The sequence below is a fragment of the Equus asinus genome, chromosome 21 (genome assembly GCF_041296235.1).
Source record: "Equus asinus isolate D_3611 breed Donkey chromosome 21, EquAss-T2T_v2, whole genome shotgun sequence".
NCBI lineage: Eukaryota > Metazoa > Chordata > Mammalia > Perissodactyla > Equidae > Equus > Equus asinus.
The window spans coordinates 50,729,944-50,746,005 of NC_091810.1; the positions used below are offsets into that span (position 1 = coordinate 50,729,944).

The 16,062-nt window shown below is 52.0% G+C and overlaps 1 protein-coding gene across 15 annotated transcripts in view; it reads right to left on the reverse strand.

Moving 5' to 3' along the window:
• Positions 1–623: 623 nt before the first annotated feature.
• Positions 624–16,062, reverse strand: part of DHX30 (DExH-box helicase 30) — a 31,487-nt gene continuing 16,048 nt past the window's right edge. For all 15 annotated transcript variants that reach the window (XM_070492538.1, XM_044754384.2, XM_014859113.3 and 12 more), the window contains 18 exons: positions 14,917–15,047; positions 14,199–14,309; positions 8,534–8,835; positions 7,905–8,025; positions 6,999–7,148; positions 5,010–5,162; positions 3,885–4,721; positions 3,535–3,610; positions 3,344–3,448; positions 2,904–3,079; positions 2,451–2,657; positions 2,280–2,361; positions 2,009–2,202; positions 1,754–1,913; positions 1,458–1,615; positions 1,258–1,361; positions 1,040–1,179; positions 624–942 (listed from right to left, as the gene is read on the reverse strand). In XM_070492538.1, the coding sequence (XP_070348639.1) occupies positions 689–942; positions 1,040–1,179; positions 1,258–1,361; positions 1,458–1,615; positions 1,754–1,913; positions 2,009–2,202; positions 2,280–2,361; positions 2,451–2,657; positions 2,904–3,079; positions 3,344–3,448; positions 3,535–3,610; positions 3,885–4,721; positions 5,010–5,162; positions 6,999–7,148; positions 7,905–8,025; positions 8,534–8,835; positions 14,199–14,309; positions 14,917–15,047 (3,461 nt within the window). In that variant the 3' untranslated portion in view covers positions 624–688. The remainder of the gene's footprint in view (positions 943–1,039; positions 1,180–1,257; positions 1,362–1,457; positions 1,616–1,753; positions 1,914–2,008; positions 2,203–2,279; positions 2,362–2,450; positions 2,658–2,903; positions 3,080–3,343; positions 3,449–3,534; positions 3,611–3,884; positions 4,722–5,009; positions 5,163–6,998; positions 7,149–7,904; positions 8,026–8,533; positions 8,836–14,198; positions 14,310–14,916; positions 15,048–16,062) is intronic.

Consider the following 16,062-nt stretch of genomic DNA (forward strand, 5'->3'; position numbering starts at 1 on the left):
AGACAACTGGTGTAGGTCCCTGCCTGGGAACAAACCCAGGCAGCCAAAGTGGAGCACACCGAACTTAAGCACTAGGCCACCAGGGCTGGCCCCCACTGTGCAGCCTTGACCTCAGCCCCTCATCTGTGAATTTGTGGATATGACCAAAGGAAAGTCACAGCTCACAGTAGGGCTGCCACACAACCCAAGGCCCCTTGAGGCTTAAGGTCCAAGTGGGCCTTGGCTGCCTATGGAACTTCTCCCCAATAGTGCCTGGGGCTAGGTGGCAGCCAGCCTGAATGAGCAGACACACTGTGGACCACTGCCCCAGGGAGGAGAACCTGGGGAAGAGGGTGCTCAGTACTTCCTGTCCAAACCTGCAAGGACAGAGACAGTTGTGACAGGCATGGTGTGGGCACCTATAGGAACAGCTGTGACAAAGACTGGCCTGGCCCAGTCAGTCAGCAGCACTGATGGTTCTAAGCTCCTCCATCCCTTAAGACTTCAGCCCACAGCCCCTTCCACAGCAACACAAGCATCAGCCCCTCCTCTCCACCTTCAGTCTTCTCTTGGTTTGGGGAACTGTGGCCGGGGTGCTGAGGCCCTGAGAGAGGAGCCTCCATCGGCTAGCAATGCTCACAAGGGATAAATAGAACTTTATTTTAAATAAACATTTGCACTCTGTACACAGCCCCAGCAGACATGGGGCTCAGTCATCAGCTGTCTTGCGCACGTCAAAGCTGCCACAGGGCCCACGCAGCAGCTCGGCCAGCAGTGCAAGCAGCTGCCCGTGCTCCTGCTGTACAACAGGGGGTAGTGCAGCCAGCTCGCTGCGTAGGCTCCGCTCCACCATGCGGCCCAGGGCCCGGCGCAGCTCCCTCAGCAGCCGCACGGTGCGTGAGTCACCCTCCAGCCTTAACAGGTCACTGTCACTCAGTGAGATGGTGGCCCGACGCCCATCATCTGGGGGAATGGAAAAGATGGGAACCCAAGGTGAGGCCAGGCCCCTGAGGAGACAGACCAGCCTGAGGAGTGGAGTGGGAGGTCTGCAGGTACCCACCACGGATGTGGACATCCCCGTCGGTCAGTAGCAGCACAGCTAGTGGGTGCACCTGGGAGGAGTCCCGGACGAAGACGCTGCCGTTGGACTTGACAGCCATGAAATATGTCAGCCATCGGCTCCGTAGCCGTGTGGCCTCCCTAGGGAATATAGGGCTGGGTGAAACTACCCTTCTGGACCATCCCAGCTGTCCTGCTCCACCCTGATGGCCCCCCAACCTGTTAATGGTCGACTTGTGCAGCAAGATGTTGCCTGATTTGGTCCTGTATGTGACGCTGTTGGGCTTGAACTTGCCCTGCCGGGTCACCTTGCCCTGCCTCACCTGTAGGGATGAAGGAAAAGATGAATGGGCTGAGCAAGGAGCAGGGGATGGGAAAGGAGACTGGGGCCCGGTCACCGCCCCTGCCCGAAGCAGCACCTGGATGAGGTTGGGGTAGAGACCCGCCATCAGCACACCCTTCACCAGCTCCTCCTCTTCACTGTACTCATTGCACTGGGCAGAGGCCAGGGTGCAGTCCGAGGGCTTCCCCACTAGGAAAGCCTCATAAATGTTCTCTGAGAACTGCTTGATGAGTCCTGGGGAGACAAAGTCAGGGTGAACCCAGCGCCCCCCCGCCACAAGGCTGGGCAATGACAAGCTCATCATGCACACTGTCCAGTGCGAGTGGGAAGGGGGTGAAGGACTTGAGAGACTAGGGGTGGGACCCCGCTGACCGTGGATGAAGCGCAGGCTGGGTGCGTAGAGCAGGTTTTCCTCTAGGTAGTTCTCACGGGAACTGCGGTCCTGCCATCGCAGCACCTCCTCCCAGCCGGCCACAGCCCGCACGAAGGCCAGGTGGTCACTGCCGCTGTCGTGGCTCAACAGTGCCTTCACCTGGGAGGGCGAGGAGGGTACCCGAGTCACAGGGCAAGGGGTGGAGGAGGGCTGGAAGGGAGAGCGAGAGGGCCACAGGAAGGGACTGGTCTGACCTTGTCCACCTCCGCCCGGTTCTGCAGGCTGCTGCTGAAGGGGTCCCGGGTGAGGCAGGAAACGACCACTAGCAGTGGGTGCAGGCAACGGAAGATGGCGGCCAGCACTATGGCCTTGGCCAGCCGGGGGTCAGTGGAGATGTGGGCCAGGCGCTGCCCTAGGGTGGTCAGGTACTCCCGCTGGTCCAGCACCCCTGCAACAGCTCAGCTGTCAGTCCCGCCCTTGAGAGCCACTCCACAGCCCAACCCGGCCTGGCCCTGCCCCACTCACCGATCTCTTGGAGCAAGATCACAGCCTCATCTACCGCCTTAATGTTTGGACTGTCCACAGCCTTGGAGAGGAACTCCACTGCCTACAGCAAGAACAAGCCACAGCCCATGAGCCTGCATCCTGCCTGCCCATTCCCAAGGCCAGCCCTGCCCTGCCCCGCCCCTGCCTCACCGTCTTCTCAGGCATGTGGATTTTGGCTTGCAGCACCAGGTTCTCGAGGGGCGTGCGCAGGATCTCCGGCACTTGGAAAGGGACCATTTTCTCTAGCCGGCTCCGTGGGAATAGGTGGTAGGCAAAGCCTGACTGGCAGCGGCCCGCCCGGCCCCGGCGCTGGATCACATTGGCTCGTGACACCCACACAGTCTCCAGGCAGGACACCTGGGGGAGGGGGCAGGTGAGTAGCAACACAGATGCCACAGGCCTTCCTCAGTGCTCCCCACACCTGGCCTTCACCTCATTTAACCCCTCAACAACCCCTCCTCCCCCAACAGGGACTCTGAGACCCAACAAGTGTGGCCTTCTCCAGACACACAGGGCAGGTCCAAGGCACATCTGGGCTGGGGGCCACCTCGGAACTTGGAGCTCTTCCCCGGGGGCTGCCTGGGCCCAGGAGATGGGTGCCACCTTGGTCTTCAGGTCATAGCGTTCCTCCTTGTGCAGACCGCTGTCCACCACGTGCACAATGTCGTTGACTGTGATGGAGGTCTCAGCAATATTGGTGGCCAAGACAATCTTGCGCACCCCAACTGGAGGCTGCTGGAATATGGCCTTCTGGTCCATCATGGGGATGTTGGAGTGTACTGGTGGGCAGCAAGAACACACTGGTTATGGGCACTGCTCCTGTCAAAACCTCCCTGTGATGAGGGCAGGGCAAAGATTTTGACCCTATTTTGATGAAAATGAGGCCCAGATCAGTAATATGCACAGTAAAGCTCGCAAAGCCAACAAAAAGCAGTGCAGTCTGATCAGAAACCCAGGTCCCTTGAGTCCCAGTTGGGTGAGTCCCCTGAACAGAGGGCAAGACTGGTGTCTGGGGGGGCCACCACCCTTGCATATACTCTCACCTGGCAGGATTAGGTACTTGCTCTCGTGCATGCCCAGGGCCTCCTGGAGGCGTTGCTGCACTCCTTTGATCTCCTGCCAGCCAGGCAGGAAGCAGAGGATCCCACCTGTAAAGGGGCCCTGCAGACATGAGCTGCTCGCTCCCGGCAGATGGAAGTCAGGGTGGGCACAGGGCAGAGGGGAAAGCACCCACCTGGTTCCCCACGGGCATCAATGTGCAGAACCAGATCAGTCACGAGGTCCAAGTCAAGTGCGCATTCATCCTCAGACTGGGGTGGGGGAAGAGAGGCCACAGTCACAGCCCCAGGGCAAAGGGTCGTGCACAAGACACAGCCACCATGACTCAGTGAGACCGAGGTACTCAGCACATCACATCACCTCCAACCCTCACCACACCCTTGTCAAGCCAACCTGATCGTTCCCATTTCTATCAAGGAAACTGAGGCTTGGGGAAGGCACCAAGCCACAAGGATAGGGAGGATGGGAATCCATGGAGGAAAGGCCAGGAGCCCTGGGCAGGAGGGGGCAGGCGCGTCCCCTCACCTCATGGTGCCGGTGCCGGTGCGGATACTGGTGCTTGCCTAGCTTGGCCAGGATGTCCTCCAGGTAGTGCTCCTTGACAGGATACATGAAGCCTGGCACCTTGATGACAGGGCACCCACCAAAGTAGCGGGAGAAACGCTCATTATCGCCTGTGGCACTCATGAGCACCAGCCGCAGGGCTGGGTTGAGCCGCTGCAGGCCCTTGAGCAGAATCAGCAGGAAGTCTGTGTTCACGTCCCGCTCGTGTACCTCGTCCACAATGACGTGGCTCACGCCCTCCAGGCTAGGGTTGCTTTGCAGCTTCCGCAGCAAGATCCCCACAGTGCAGAAAAGCAGAGCCCCGCCTCGGGCTGGGGGCTTGCTTTCCAACCGCACCTGGAAGCCCACGTTCCGGCGCAGGGAGGGTCCCAGTTCATGGCTGACCCGCTGTGCCACGGACACAGCCGAGATGCGGCGTGGCTGGGTGATGATCACATTGCAGCGGGCACCGCGGCCCTCTGTCACATAGCGCTCCAGCAGTAGCTGGGGGATCCGTGTGGTCTTCCCACAGCCTGTGTCCCCAGAGATGACCACCACCGGGTGCTGCTCAATGGCATTGAGGATGGTGTCCCGATGTGGGTCGACAGGGAGCTGGGGGGCCTCCTGCCAGACTGGCCCTCGCCGCCGCCACAGCTCCAGCAGGCTCTGGCTCAGACGCACCTCCTCTGCTTCTGATAGGGGCATGTAGGGCTTGCCTGTGATAGGGTCACTCAAGGGCCCTGAGTCCTTGCCCAAGGGCAAGATGTCATCACTCTGCAGCCGCAGCTCTGGGGAGATCCACGAACTGTCCACAGGGTACTAAAAGACAGGAGAGGCAAGCAAAATAGTGAAAGAGAAATAACCTTCTCATTAACTCACAACCAGCCCTGCCACATGATCACTTGGGCCAGGTGCTACGGGCCAAGCCGCTGGGCAGGACTCAGTCTATGACTGCCCTGGGACCTCTGCGGGCAAGACTGGGCTGCTCAGGGCAAGGGTGCACCCAGGCTCCATCCTCAGTGGGGAAAAAGGGGAGTTACTGCTGACTGTTACAGGGGGAGGCTTTCAGTCTGGAGAAGAGGGAAGCAGGTGGGGGGATTCTCTTACATGGTTCAGGAAGGTCTCTATCTTGCGGAGGATGGGCTCGGGCACCTGGATGGTACATGGCCGGCGCTGGGTCTCACCCAGTTCGCGCAAGGAGGCCAGGTTATACATGGCGTGGGTAAGCGGCTCGTTGTTCCGGTCCACCAGGCCCAGGCTCTGCAGAGGGAACACGTACAGCTCAGTCTATAGCTCCGCTTCCCCAGAACTGGCCCAGACAGGCTCAGGAGCTCCAGAGAGAAGTCCTGCAGGGCAAGCTCTGTTCTAAGAGATTTTGGTTTTTGACTGACATGGCACATGAGGGAGAAATTAGGAACCAGGAAAATGTAAATCTCCACCAAAAAAAAAAAAAAATTAAGTAGTTTAATTAAAGAAAAGCAAGACCTGACATGTTCAAGTAGAACAGCACCATACCTGCCTGGGGGGTCGGGGGTGGGGGGTGTACCTGAGAAACCGCTCCCTGAGCAGCTGCAGCCCCCACAACAGCCTAATCTGATCTCCACGAATTCCCAGCATGGACCTCTAAGATAGGTGGGCCAGGCCCTTAACGACCCCAGAATATGCCTCACAGGCTCCCTCTGCCTTCACTGCCTCACCAAAGCCCATCCCGGCAACCATTCTATCGGTGACCCCACCATACACATATGCACGGAATTCCTCTAAGTATCCATTTCTGCAACTTGATAAAATAAGCCACTGGAAGGGAAACACTGCATCTTATTTCCCCACGTGCCCAAAGCCACCTCACCAGAGAGAAAACAAGGCAAGAAAACAATGTTTTGTTTTTTTACACACCTCAGACAGGTGTGTAAAACCAGTCATTCTTCCCTTCTTGGGTTCCCGTCACCTATAATGTCTGGATTCCGCTCTCTCTACACACCCAGATCAAACATTCCCTCCTTCAAGAAGTCGACCGCTGCAGGGACCAGCCTCCCCTTCCTCTGGCTTCCTGGCAGACCTCAAGTTAGTCCCTGGAGCACAGGAGGTGCTGACACAGCCACCTTGCTGCAGCAGAAGCTTCCACCCTTTCGCAGGACTGTGAGAATGTACCTGCAGTCTCTCTGACAAGTGGCCAGCCAGCTGTTCTCTGAACACTGCCACCAGATGCTCGCTCTTTCCTGAGATAGGCCTCTGCCATGCTGAGGGGCTTGTGATCATCAGTGCTTGTGTCTATCAAGCTAAAACTCAAACTTCCTCAAAGTTCTCCCAATTAGCGCTAGCTCTGCCCTCTTGAGCCCCAGGTAACACATCCACTCCCTCTTGTATCTCGCCACTTACCTGTCCCCAGCCCTTGTCTACTCTCCAGGCTCTCGTCACCTCTCACCATCAGCTGTATCTAAAATGCAGTTCCCAGAGCCACACACACCAAAGGTATACTTGACTGTTCAGAGTAAAGCAGGGCCTCTCTCTTCTCTTGTTCTGCAAACTAAACCTCTACTGACATGGGTTGAGATTACTAACTTCTCAGAGAGTCTCACCACAATGCTGACTCCCACCGCTGGGGAATCAGGTGACCGCCAAGCCTCTCTGAGGGAGCTGTCAGCTGTAGGCCAGATTGCTTTCACCCTGGGGTTGAGTGCTTCTTCAACCTTCATCCCAGATAAACATCGTATTATTAGTTTTGGCCACAAAGCCCAGGTTATGAAGATTTTTCCAGACACAGAGTCTGCCACTCAACACGGGCACCATTCCTCCAGCTTTATGCCATTCAGAGTGATGAACAAGTCTCCTCCCGGCCTCACCCAGGTTCTGGCCAACAGTGCTGAAAAGGCTGACCTCACAGGCAAAGCACCACCAGAGGGACCGTGAGGAAGTCCTGGAAACAGCAGCCACACAGCCTCACGAGCAAGGGTTGGCACCAGTTACTTTTGTGTCCAGGCCAGGGCCTGGTGTGGTGGATTTCATTTCCTGGAAAAGTGGATCAATTTGCCAAAGGTAGCAGGGAGCTCCAAGACTAGATCTAACGTATCATACCAGGGACCTTCCTGGACTCACCTTTAGTTTCTTGCAGGCCAAGGCTGCTGCCTTATTCTCAGCCTCTGCTTTGCGGCGCCCTTTGGCAACAAAGGTCATGGGACAAGGCCAGAGCAGGGTGAGAGTAGACAGCTTGGTCTTGGTACCCACAGTATGGAACTGCATGAGGTTCTACAAAGAAGGCAAGAGAGACAGCTATAAAATGGCTGGGATTGAAAACATCTGTGGCATTCTCAGAATGCCAAGGAACCCAGAGATGGCATTAACCCCCATCTCAGCAGGTGCCAAACAACAGCCACACAAGAAGTAGCCCTGTAGAGGCAGAAGCAAGCCCCTATGGGACTGCAGCTCCTCAGTCCTGGGCTGGCTTTTGCTCTACTACAACTTCACAGCAGAAGACAGCAGGTGGGCAATGCCACTACCTCCCCTCTTAGCCCACTGTCCTCTCAGCACCTTCAAGGCAAACAGGTGTGGTAGCAGCTGTGGGCTGAAGCTGTCAGCATGAGCTAAAAACCAGGTACGTCCTGGGGGAGCAAAAAGGCTTGCACCTGGAGAGAAGCCCTGCCTAACCAAAGCCCCTCAGCCTGGCAGCAAAGATGAACTCACAGCCCAGCAAGACAGCTGCCCACATCCCGACCCCCTCCATTCCTGCCCACCATCCTTGAACAGATATGGGTCTTCCACTCCTACAGTCCCCAGCCCGCTCCCTGTCCTCCTGTGTTTTGATTTCCATTCTGTCCCTGCTGCTTCACCCTCTTCACCTTCCAAGGACCCTGAGCTCCCCCAACTGGCCTAGGTGTGGGCTGGGGGAACAGGTATCCTCAGCCCCTCCACACACCTGTAGTTTCCCTTCCAGCTGGTCTTGGGGAAAACCAGACATGACCAAGCCAGCTCCCCACCCACACACTTCTAGGAGACCCAACTCACCTTAGCTGTGGAGGACGATGTCGCTATCTGAATCACCTTGGCCAGAAGGTTCTTAGGAAGCGGAAACTGGGTCAGAGCCCTAATAGCACTGTCGTCGTCTGTCATTTCAAAGGAACCCCCCCTGGGAGGACCAAAAGCTTAGGTGAAAAAGCTCTATTTCTTCCTGGGACAAGTCCACCTCAGGCTCTGATACCCAGGAGCTAGGACGCTGCGTTGTTGCAGCAGGCAGCCAGGAAGCATAAAAGAGACAGCAGGCTGGGCATCTTTGCTTGTCTGTGATCCTGTCACAGACACACAGCATAGCTAATGCTCCCTCAGTTCCCCCAACAGACAAGAAAGCAGAGGGAAGGGGCAGGGGGCTGGCAAAGCAGTTGCTGGGCCTCTGAGGGACCTGAGTGTGAGCTGGAGGGAGGGTCCATGCTGCTGTTTTGCAAAAGCCCAGCTACACAGTACAAGACCACAGCTGGCTCTCCCCAAGAATAGGCAGATATACCAATAAATAATGGGACCTGCAGGATGAGATGTGGGGCAGGGCCTTCCCCTCTCAGAGACGGCTCCCAGGGAACATCCCCCCATCCCCATGTAAAGATGCAAGCAGCTTCTCCTGCATCCTCTGCCTCCAGCTGTACCTCGAGTCCCTGAGTGGGGTGTGGGAGTCCTGCTGGGTCATGGACAGGAAGTCAGTGACATCAATGGTCCCCTCTTCTAGCTCTTCTTCTTCATCCTCCTCTTCCTCCCGGCCCAAGGAGCGGGAGAGGCCCCCAGGTCCCCCTGGCCGGATGCTCTCAGGATTCAGCTGCCTCCAGGAAGTGGGTGGCATGGTGGGTTCTGGACGCCACCAGCTATCAGCCGGAGAGCCAAAGCGATCGGCTAGCACACGATATTTGGCTGCATCAAATAGCTCGTTCCGGGGGCCCAGGAGACCCCAACCCTGGGGGGAGGAAAGGGCCATTGTGAGGGTCCATAACATCCTCACATCTCAGTTTGCCTGGAACCTGCTCAGTTACACCATAAGTCCCTCATATGCAGGAGCCACGCTTTTTCACCTGTCTACCCACCTCAGCCACTAGGCAGGGACTGGGCACAGAGACAGCACTTCACATGTCTAGCTTTGACAGATGAAAATGACAAGGTAAATTCTTACACCTATTAGACAAAACACACACACACACACACACAAACCCACCCCAGAGTAACAGGGAAGCAGATACATTTACAAAACGATCTAGGAAGCTTCAGTGAATACAGCAATTAGAAAATATGAAGCCTACACCATAAAACAGATATACCTTCTGACCTAAGAATCTTACGCTGGGAACATGTTCTAGAAGTAACTTAAAACACTTTTAAAGCCATTTATACAAAAATGTTATTTTAAGATGTGTTATAACTTCATTCTTTTCTAGAGAAAATATCCAAACATATGCTGAGTCTCTAGCACATACAAAACCACACGCTGACCACCCTGAGCACCATCTTTAGAGATGAGACCTGGTCCCTGCCCTCAAGAAGCTCCGAATCCAAGAGGCAGAACAGAAACGCAGACGACTAGGGTCTAAGGACCAAGAAAGTAAGTGAAAAGCTAGAACAAGGAGCAGAGTATGAATAAGGCACACGCTACTAGAATTCAAGTTGGGAGAGGTAAAAGTGACACAGGAAAGACACGGACGCGTTAAGTGGGTTTCTGACGTTATGGCCACATGACAGCGGACGACAGGTGCTAGAGTCCAGGCACCTCTCTAGTGAGGCTTGAGCCCCACCTGACTTGTGACAAGCTGAGGAGCGACCATGCCCTTCCTTCTTACAACTCTCTTCTTAAGTTTCTGAAATAACCAACTGTAATTAAAAAACGTAATTTAAAAAAATTCTATTCACAACAGCAACAGAAATCATAACCTACCTAACATGAACTTAAGAAAGGTACAGATTTGTAATTTTTTTTAATACAAAACTTGGCAAAGGAGATAAATTCAGAGAGACATATGTTCCTAAATGATAAAACTTTTATGTGTGAGAAGACAAAAGAGTCCTAAATTAATCCATGAATTAACATAATTCTAAAGTCTGGATAGGCTTCTTGGGCATTTGACAAACTGATTCTGAAGTTCACGTGGAAGAACAGATGCATGAGAACAGCAGGATTCTGTGACAGAGAGAGGGGAGGAGGGCACACCCACAAACATCCACACACACAGAGCCACAGCCACTCAGGACAGGGCAGAACGGGTGCCTGGTGCTTCTGCCATCACTGCCTCACTGTTTACAAGGATGTATGTGATTATATAGAAAACAAACACAGCATCTTTCCCCTGTCCCAGCAGGACAGCATGATTTTCCCTCCTGCCTTACACTCACTCACCACCCCGGCTCATGCTGTTCCTGACGAATACCCCTGAATACCTGACCTGCTGGCTACTACTGTTCCCTCCATACAAAGCCCACCCTAACCCACTTCCCTTCAGAGCCCCCCGTGCTGGCTCATGCTTCTCCACTAACCCACTCTTCCTCTCTCCTCCTCCATCTGACCAGTCACTGTCTTTTCAAAATCTCTTTAATACATCCTGAAGTAACCTCCTCCACTGCCGATACTGGCGTTCTCACCTATCCAGTGTCCCCATCTCTGATCTTGCCCAATCCCACTCCTGTTGGTGACTACTCTTAAAAGAAAATTTGGCTGTGTCATTCTAACAATTACCACCAGTCAGTAGACCCAGCATGCACCGGATCAAATAAAAATTCCTCCCTGTGACATCTAAGGCCTTGGTGTGCTGGCCCCTCCCTACCTGTCCCTACCATCACCAAGCACTCAGACCCATGCTCACACTCCTTGCAGGTGCTCACATACAGCCGGGTTCCATGCCTCTGTGCCCTGTGTCTGGAGCGCCCTGCTCCATCCCTGGGCCCTGGTAAACTTCTACTCATTCCTCAAGAAGAAGGAAGCTTCCACATGTGGGCACCTCCCCCTAGGCTGTGGCTGCTCTAAGAGCACTTCCAGTTACCTTTGTAAGCACGAGGGCAATGCTTAAGAACCACATCTGGTTTTAGGGGGAAAGGGAAGAGCTGAAGAACCATGTGTACAGATATTGGGGAATGAAAAGGCTATCAGCTCCAGAATATATAAAGAACTCTTATAACTCAACAACAAAAAGACCTGATTAAACAATGGACAAAGAACTTGAATAGACATTTTTCCAAAGAAGATATGTGGTCAATAAACAGATGAAAAGATGCTAAACACCACTAGTCATTAAGAAAATGCAAATCAAAATTACAATGAGATGCCACCTCATACCCATTAGGATAGTTACTATCAAAAAAAAGGAAAAAAACCCAGAAAACAAGTGTTGGTGAGGATATGGAGAAAGTGGAACCCTTGTGCACTGTTGGTAGGAATATAAAATGGTGCAGCCACTGTGGAACACAGTAGGGCAGTTCCTCAAAAAATTAAGAATAGAAATTACCATATGATCCAGCAATTCTACTTCTGGGAATTGAAAGCAGGGTCTCAAAGACATATCTGTAAACCCATGTTCCCAGCAGCATTATCTACAACAACTAAAAGGTGGAAGCAATCCAAGCATCCATCGATGGACAAATGGATAGGCAAAATGTGGTATACACATACAATGGAATATTATTCAGCCTTTAAAAAGGAGATAAATTCTGACATGTGCTACAATATGGATGAACTTTGATGACATTATGCTAAGTGAAATAAGCCAGTCACAAAAAGACAAATACTGTATGATGCCACTCATATGAAGTACTTAGAGTAGCCAAAATCAGAGACAGAAAGTAGAACCATGGTTACCAAGGGAAGGGAAGAAAATGGGGAGTTGGGTACAGTTTCAGTTTGCAAGATGGAAAAGTTCTGGAAATCAGGTGTACAACCATGCTTAATACTACTGAACTATACACCTAAAAATGGTTAAGGGGCCGGCCCCGTGGCCGAATGGTTAAGATCATACACTCTACTTTGGCGGCCTAGGATTTCGCCAGTTCAGATCCTGGGCACGGACACGGCACCGCTCATCGAGCCATGCGGAGGTGGCGTCCCACTTGCCACAGCGAGAGGGACCCACAACTAAAAATATACAACTGTGTACCGGGGGGCTTTGGGGAGAAAAAGGAAAAATTTAAAAATCTTAAAAAAAAAAAAAAAGGTTAATATGGTAAATTTTATATTTTGTGTATTTTACAATTAACCACAAAAAACAAAAAAGGCTGAGCATAGACAGGAAACAGAGAAATGGCTAGACAGGAATATGATCCTGATGCACTGCACACAGGCTGGGTTTAAAGTGCCTTCAAATTCCCAAGTGGAGGAGAATTTCTCACCCTCGGCACTACTGACATTTGGAGCCAGGTAATTCTTTGTTGTGGGGGGGCTGTCCTGTGCGTTGTAGGATGTTTATAAGCATCCTTGGCTTCATGCCAGCAGCACTCCTCCAGCTGTGGCCACCAAAAATGTCTCTAGGCATTGCCAAATATTCCTGGGGGGGGAGGGGGCAAAATCCCCCCCAGTAGAGAACCCCTGAAGTAGAGCTACTCAATGGGAGATGGAGATTTCTAAGGCATTAAACACAGAAAGGAGGGCGGGCCCAGTGGCACAGTGGTTAAGTTTGCACGTTCTGCTTCTCGGTGGCCTGGGGTTCGCCGGTTTGGATCCTGGGTACAGACATGGCACCGCCTGGCATGCCATGCTGTGGTAGGCGTTCCACATAAAAAGTAGAGGAAGATGGGCACGATGTTAGCTCAGGGCCAGGCTTCCTCAGCAAAAAGAGGAGGACTGGCAGTAATTAGCTCAGGGCTAATCTTCATCAAAAAAAAAAAAAAAAAACCACACAGAAAGGACGGTTGAACTTTAAGAGAGATTTCCCCAGAGGGAAAGGGTAGAGAAAAAAGAGATGTTTTTAGATGTTGGGAGAGGAAGAGGAGCTTGGGGTGACCCAAAGAGAAGGAGAAGGAGAGGTAACCCAGGGGCTGAGGAAGAGATACCTGGCAGTGCCAAAGCCACAGAACATCTGAGCAGAACAAGGCCCAAGAAGAGGCTGATAAGCCTGGCAAAGCATTGCTCCATTCAGTCAACAATCATCTGGGGACCACAGCTACCTGTCAGGCACTGCACGATGTGAAATTAACCAGTAATCAAGGCAGCAGCCACGACACTGGGGTAGAGAAAATGCAAACCCAAAGCACAGAGAGCTGTTTGCAGAAGAAATGAGGGGAGGGATCAGAACACTGAAGGTTTTTTCTTAATTTCTTTAAAATTTTTATTTATTTACTTATTTTTTATGAGGAAGATTGGCTCTGAACTAAGATCCGTACTAATCCTCCTCTATTTTGTATGTGGGATGCCACCACAGCATAGCTTGACAAGCGGTGTGTAGGTCCACACCTGGGATCCAAAACCACAAACCCCAGGCTGCCAAAGCAGAGTGTGCAAACTTACCACGCCATCAGGCGAGGCCCTGAACTATTTCTGAAGCCTACAGAAAAGAATCAGAAGAGGAAGGATCTGAAAATTAAATGAAAGTGTGGAAGAGGGTATAGAGAAAAGACACAGAAAAGGGACAGAGAAAAGAGAAGAGTGGTGCAGGGGCCCAAGATAGGAAGGACCTTCCTCCTCAGATGCAGGAAGGAAGCAGGGGCAGTGAAGGCCTGGAGACCATGAGTGGGAGAGAAGCTGAACGAATATACTTCCTATAGCTTTGTCCTTATCAGAGCAGAGATGAAGACCTAGGGACCTGAGGAAAATTCAAGGTTGGCACAGCCACGAAGGGAGTCAATTAGGGATAGAGAGAAAGGTCAATGAGCAACACTGAAGGTCTAGTAAACGCTGGGTAAACAAAAACTTGAAAGCAACTCATGCCTAACCACTGGGAAGTGAGAGAAATGAGTATCATGCTTCCATCACAAGTAAAATGACCATGTGGCTATAGAGAAAAACTCACATGAAACAATGAGGAAAGAAAAACAAAAATCAAAACAGAAGTATATCTTTGGTGCTATACAGAGAGAGTATTTTTCATAAAGGGGTTCTTCTCTGTGGTTTTTAAACTGCAGAAAGTAGATAACTACAGTAGGAAAAAAAAATCTATTCCCTCACTGGCTGAAAAACAAGAAAGAAACCACAAGGTGGGAAGGGCTCAGGACAGGTGGGGGTTGAACACCCTGTCAACCTCTACCTAGATGCACCTAGCACCAGAGAGACCATCAGTGCAAGAGGCAAGGAGTTTCCCAAGAGGGAGGTCTGTACGGCTTCCACTACGCAGAAGGGCAGGGGAGGGTCACCTTGAACAGCTGGCAGGCCGCAGCTGCAGCCTGCCGCTCAGCGTCGATCTTCTTGCTGCCATAGCCTTCTACCTCCACGCTCTTGGGCCACTTTATGTGGAGGGTGACTTTCTGGGGAGGAGAAGAGAGAATCAGGGCCCTTGCCTCTCCAGACTGCAAAGTTGTTGCAAATCACATGGACAATCAACAGCAAAGCTGTGGAGCTGACTGCAGGACAGAACCCCAACCCCATCGTTAACAACGTGTAAGGCTCTAACTCAGCCATTTGTCCCAACTCATTTTGCTTCTTCAAAGTGCCATGTTCTAGCCAGAGGGCAAGGTGGGACCCATCTTTAAAGTTAAAAATCTTCCTTCGAAATGGTTTGCCTGCAAGCTTCTGTGAGTCCCAGGACCTACAAGACTCTAGGAGCAGGAATTCACATTGTCAATTCTAACCTTCCGCAGTTCCAGTTAGTCAACACGGGACCAAAACTAGGGATCAGTGCAGAGACCTGTCTTACACAAGATGACAACTCCTCATTTCACCTGCCCTGTGTTCCCTTTCCTTAACCCAGGCTCTCCTTCAAACCTAGCCTTGCTCTGAGATTCTCTGTTGACCATTTTCAGTTCAGAAAATCCACTCTATGGCCTCTTTGACAAAGAAATCTGAAGGAGAAAAGGGCACCCAGTTTCCTTCCTGAGAGTCAGACAAACACGGCTCCCTGCCACCAGCAGTTACCTTTTTCTTCGGCCCATTTGTGTGTACGTAGACCAGTTTGTCTTTTGCATGTGAGATGCCAAGGGCCCTTCCAATCACACTGTTGAGAAGGTTTTTGGGCTGTGGAAACTCTTTTAATAGGTCCCTAGAAGCTAAGAAAATAAGAAGAAAAGCATTATAGTTGTTCTCTTTCTTTTAAAAACTCCATGGGGTATGAATCAAGGCAACCCTGGACTAGATACTGAGGATGTTGGCTCATGACCCCAAACAACCCAGGAGCATCTTAGCAAAGGACAGAGGAATGGCTTCAGGGCTTACAGGGGACAGTGAGGTAGACCCACCTGCACGACCATCTCCTGAAGAAGGGCCAATGACCTACACACCACAGAAGGAACCAGACAGCATCCTCTCCCCCACCCGAGCATCTAATTTAATACATCAGCTACAGAAGCCCAGATGACAACAAATTCCCCCAGTTTGATGTCTGAAAGAAGGCACTAACAACAACAACAACAAAAAACACCAAAAATCTACCACACACACAAACTGGAGATCAAGACAACGCAAGGTCTCTCTAAAATAAAAGACACACAAAAGGGAGGACTGGTTCCAGAGTCTGAACACCAGGCCCCAGTTCTCAGGTGTACCTCAGCACCCTGCAAAAGGCCTCCCGAGAGCCTGGTTATGTGTAGGAACACTGAATGGAGACCTCCACAGCTGAGACACAGGCATGAGCTATTCCTCACCCAAGTCTGCTGGAGTCAAGTGGAGGCAGGATGCATCAGACACCATGAGAGGCATCTCACTTTTTTTCACTTGTGCTTTGGATCAATCCTAGAGCAGAAATGGGTGAAATGTCCACCCAGAGGCAGCTTGTGCCAGACACAGGGCTTAGCCAGACCATGAAGAAGCCTGCTGGGAGCAGCTAAAAACAGAAGGAAGGGTCCCACAGCACCAGAGTGGCCCTTCAAGAGATGCAGGGTCAGAGACTAGAGAAAGAGATGGGAAGCCTTTTCATTCTCCACTCACACTCTCTGGCATTATACTCAACTTTAAACCAGCTCCCAAAAGGAATTTGTAGGGAGTACATATATGCACACGTGAACCTGCATGCATCAATCATAAATCACCTAGGGAGCTTTTGCACAGCACTGGACACACTGTTCA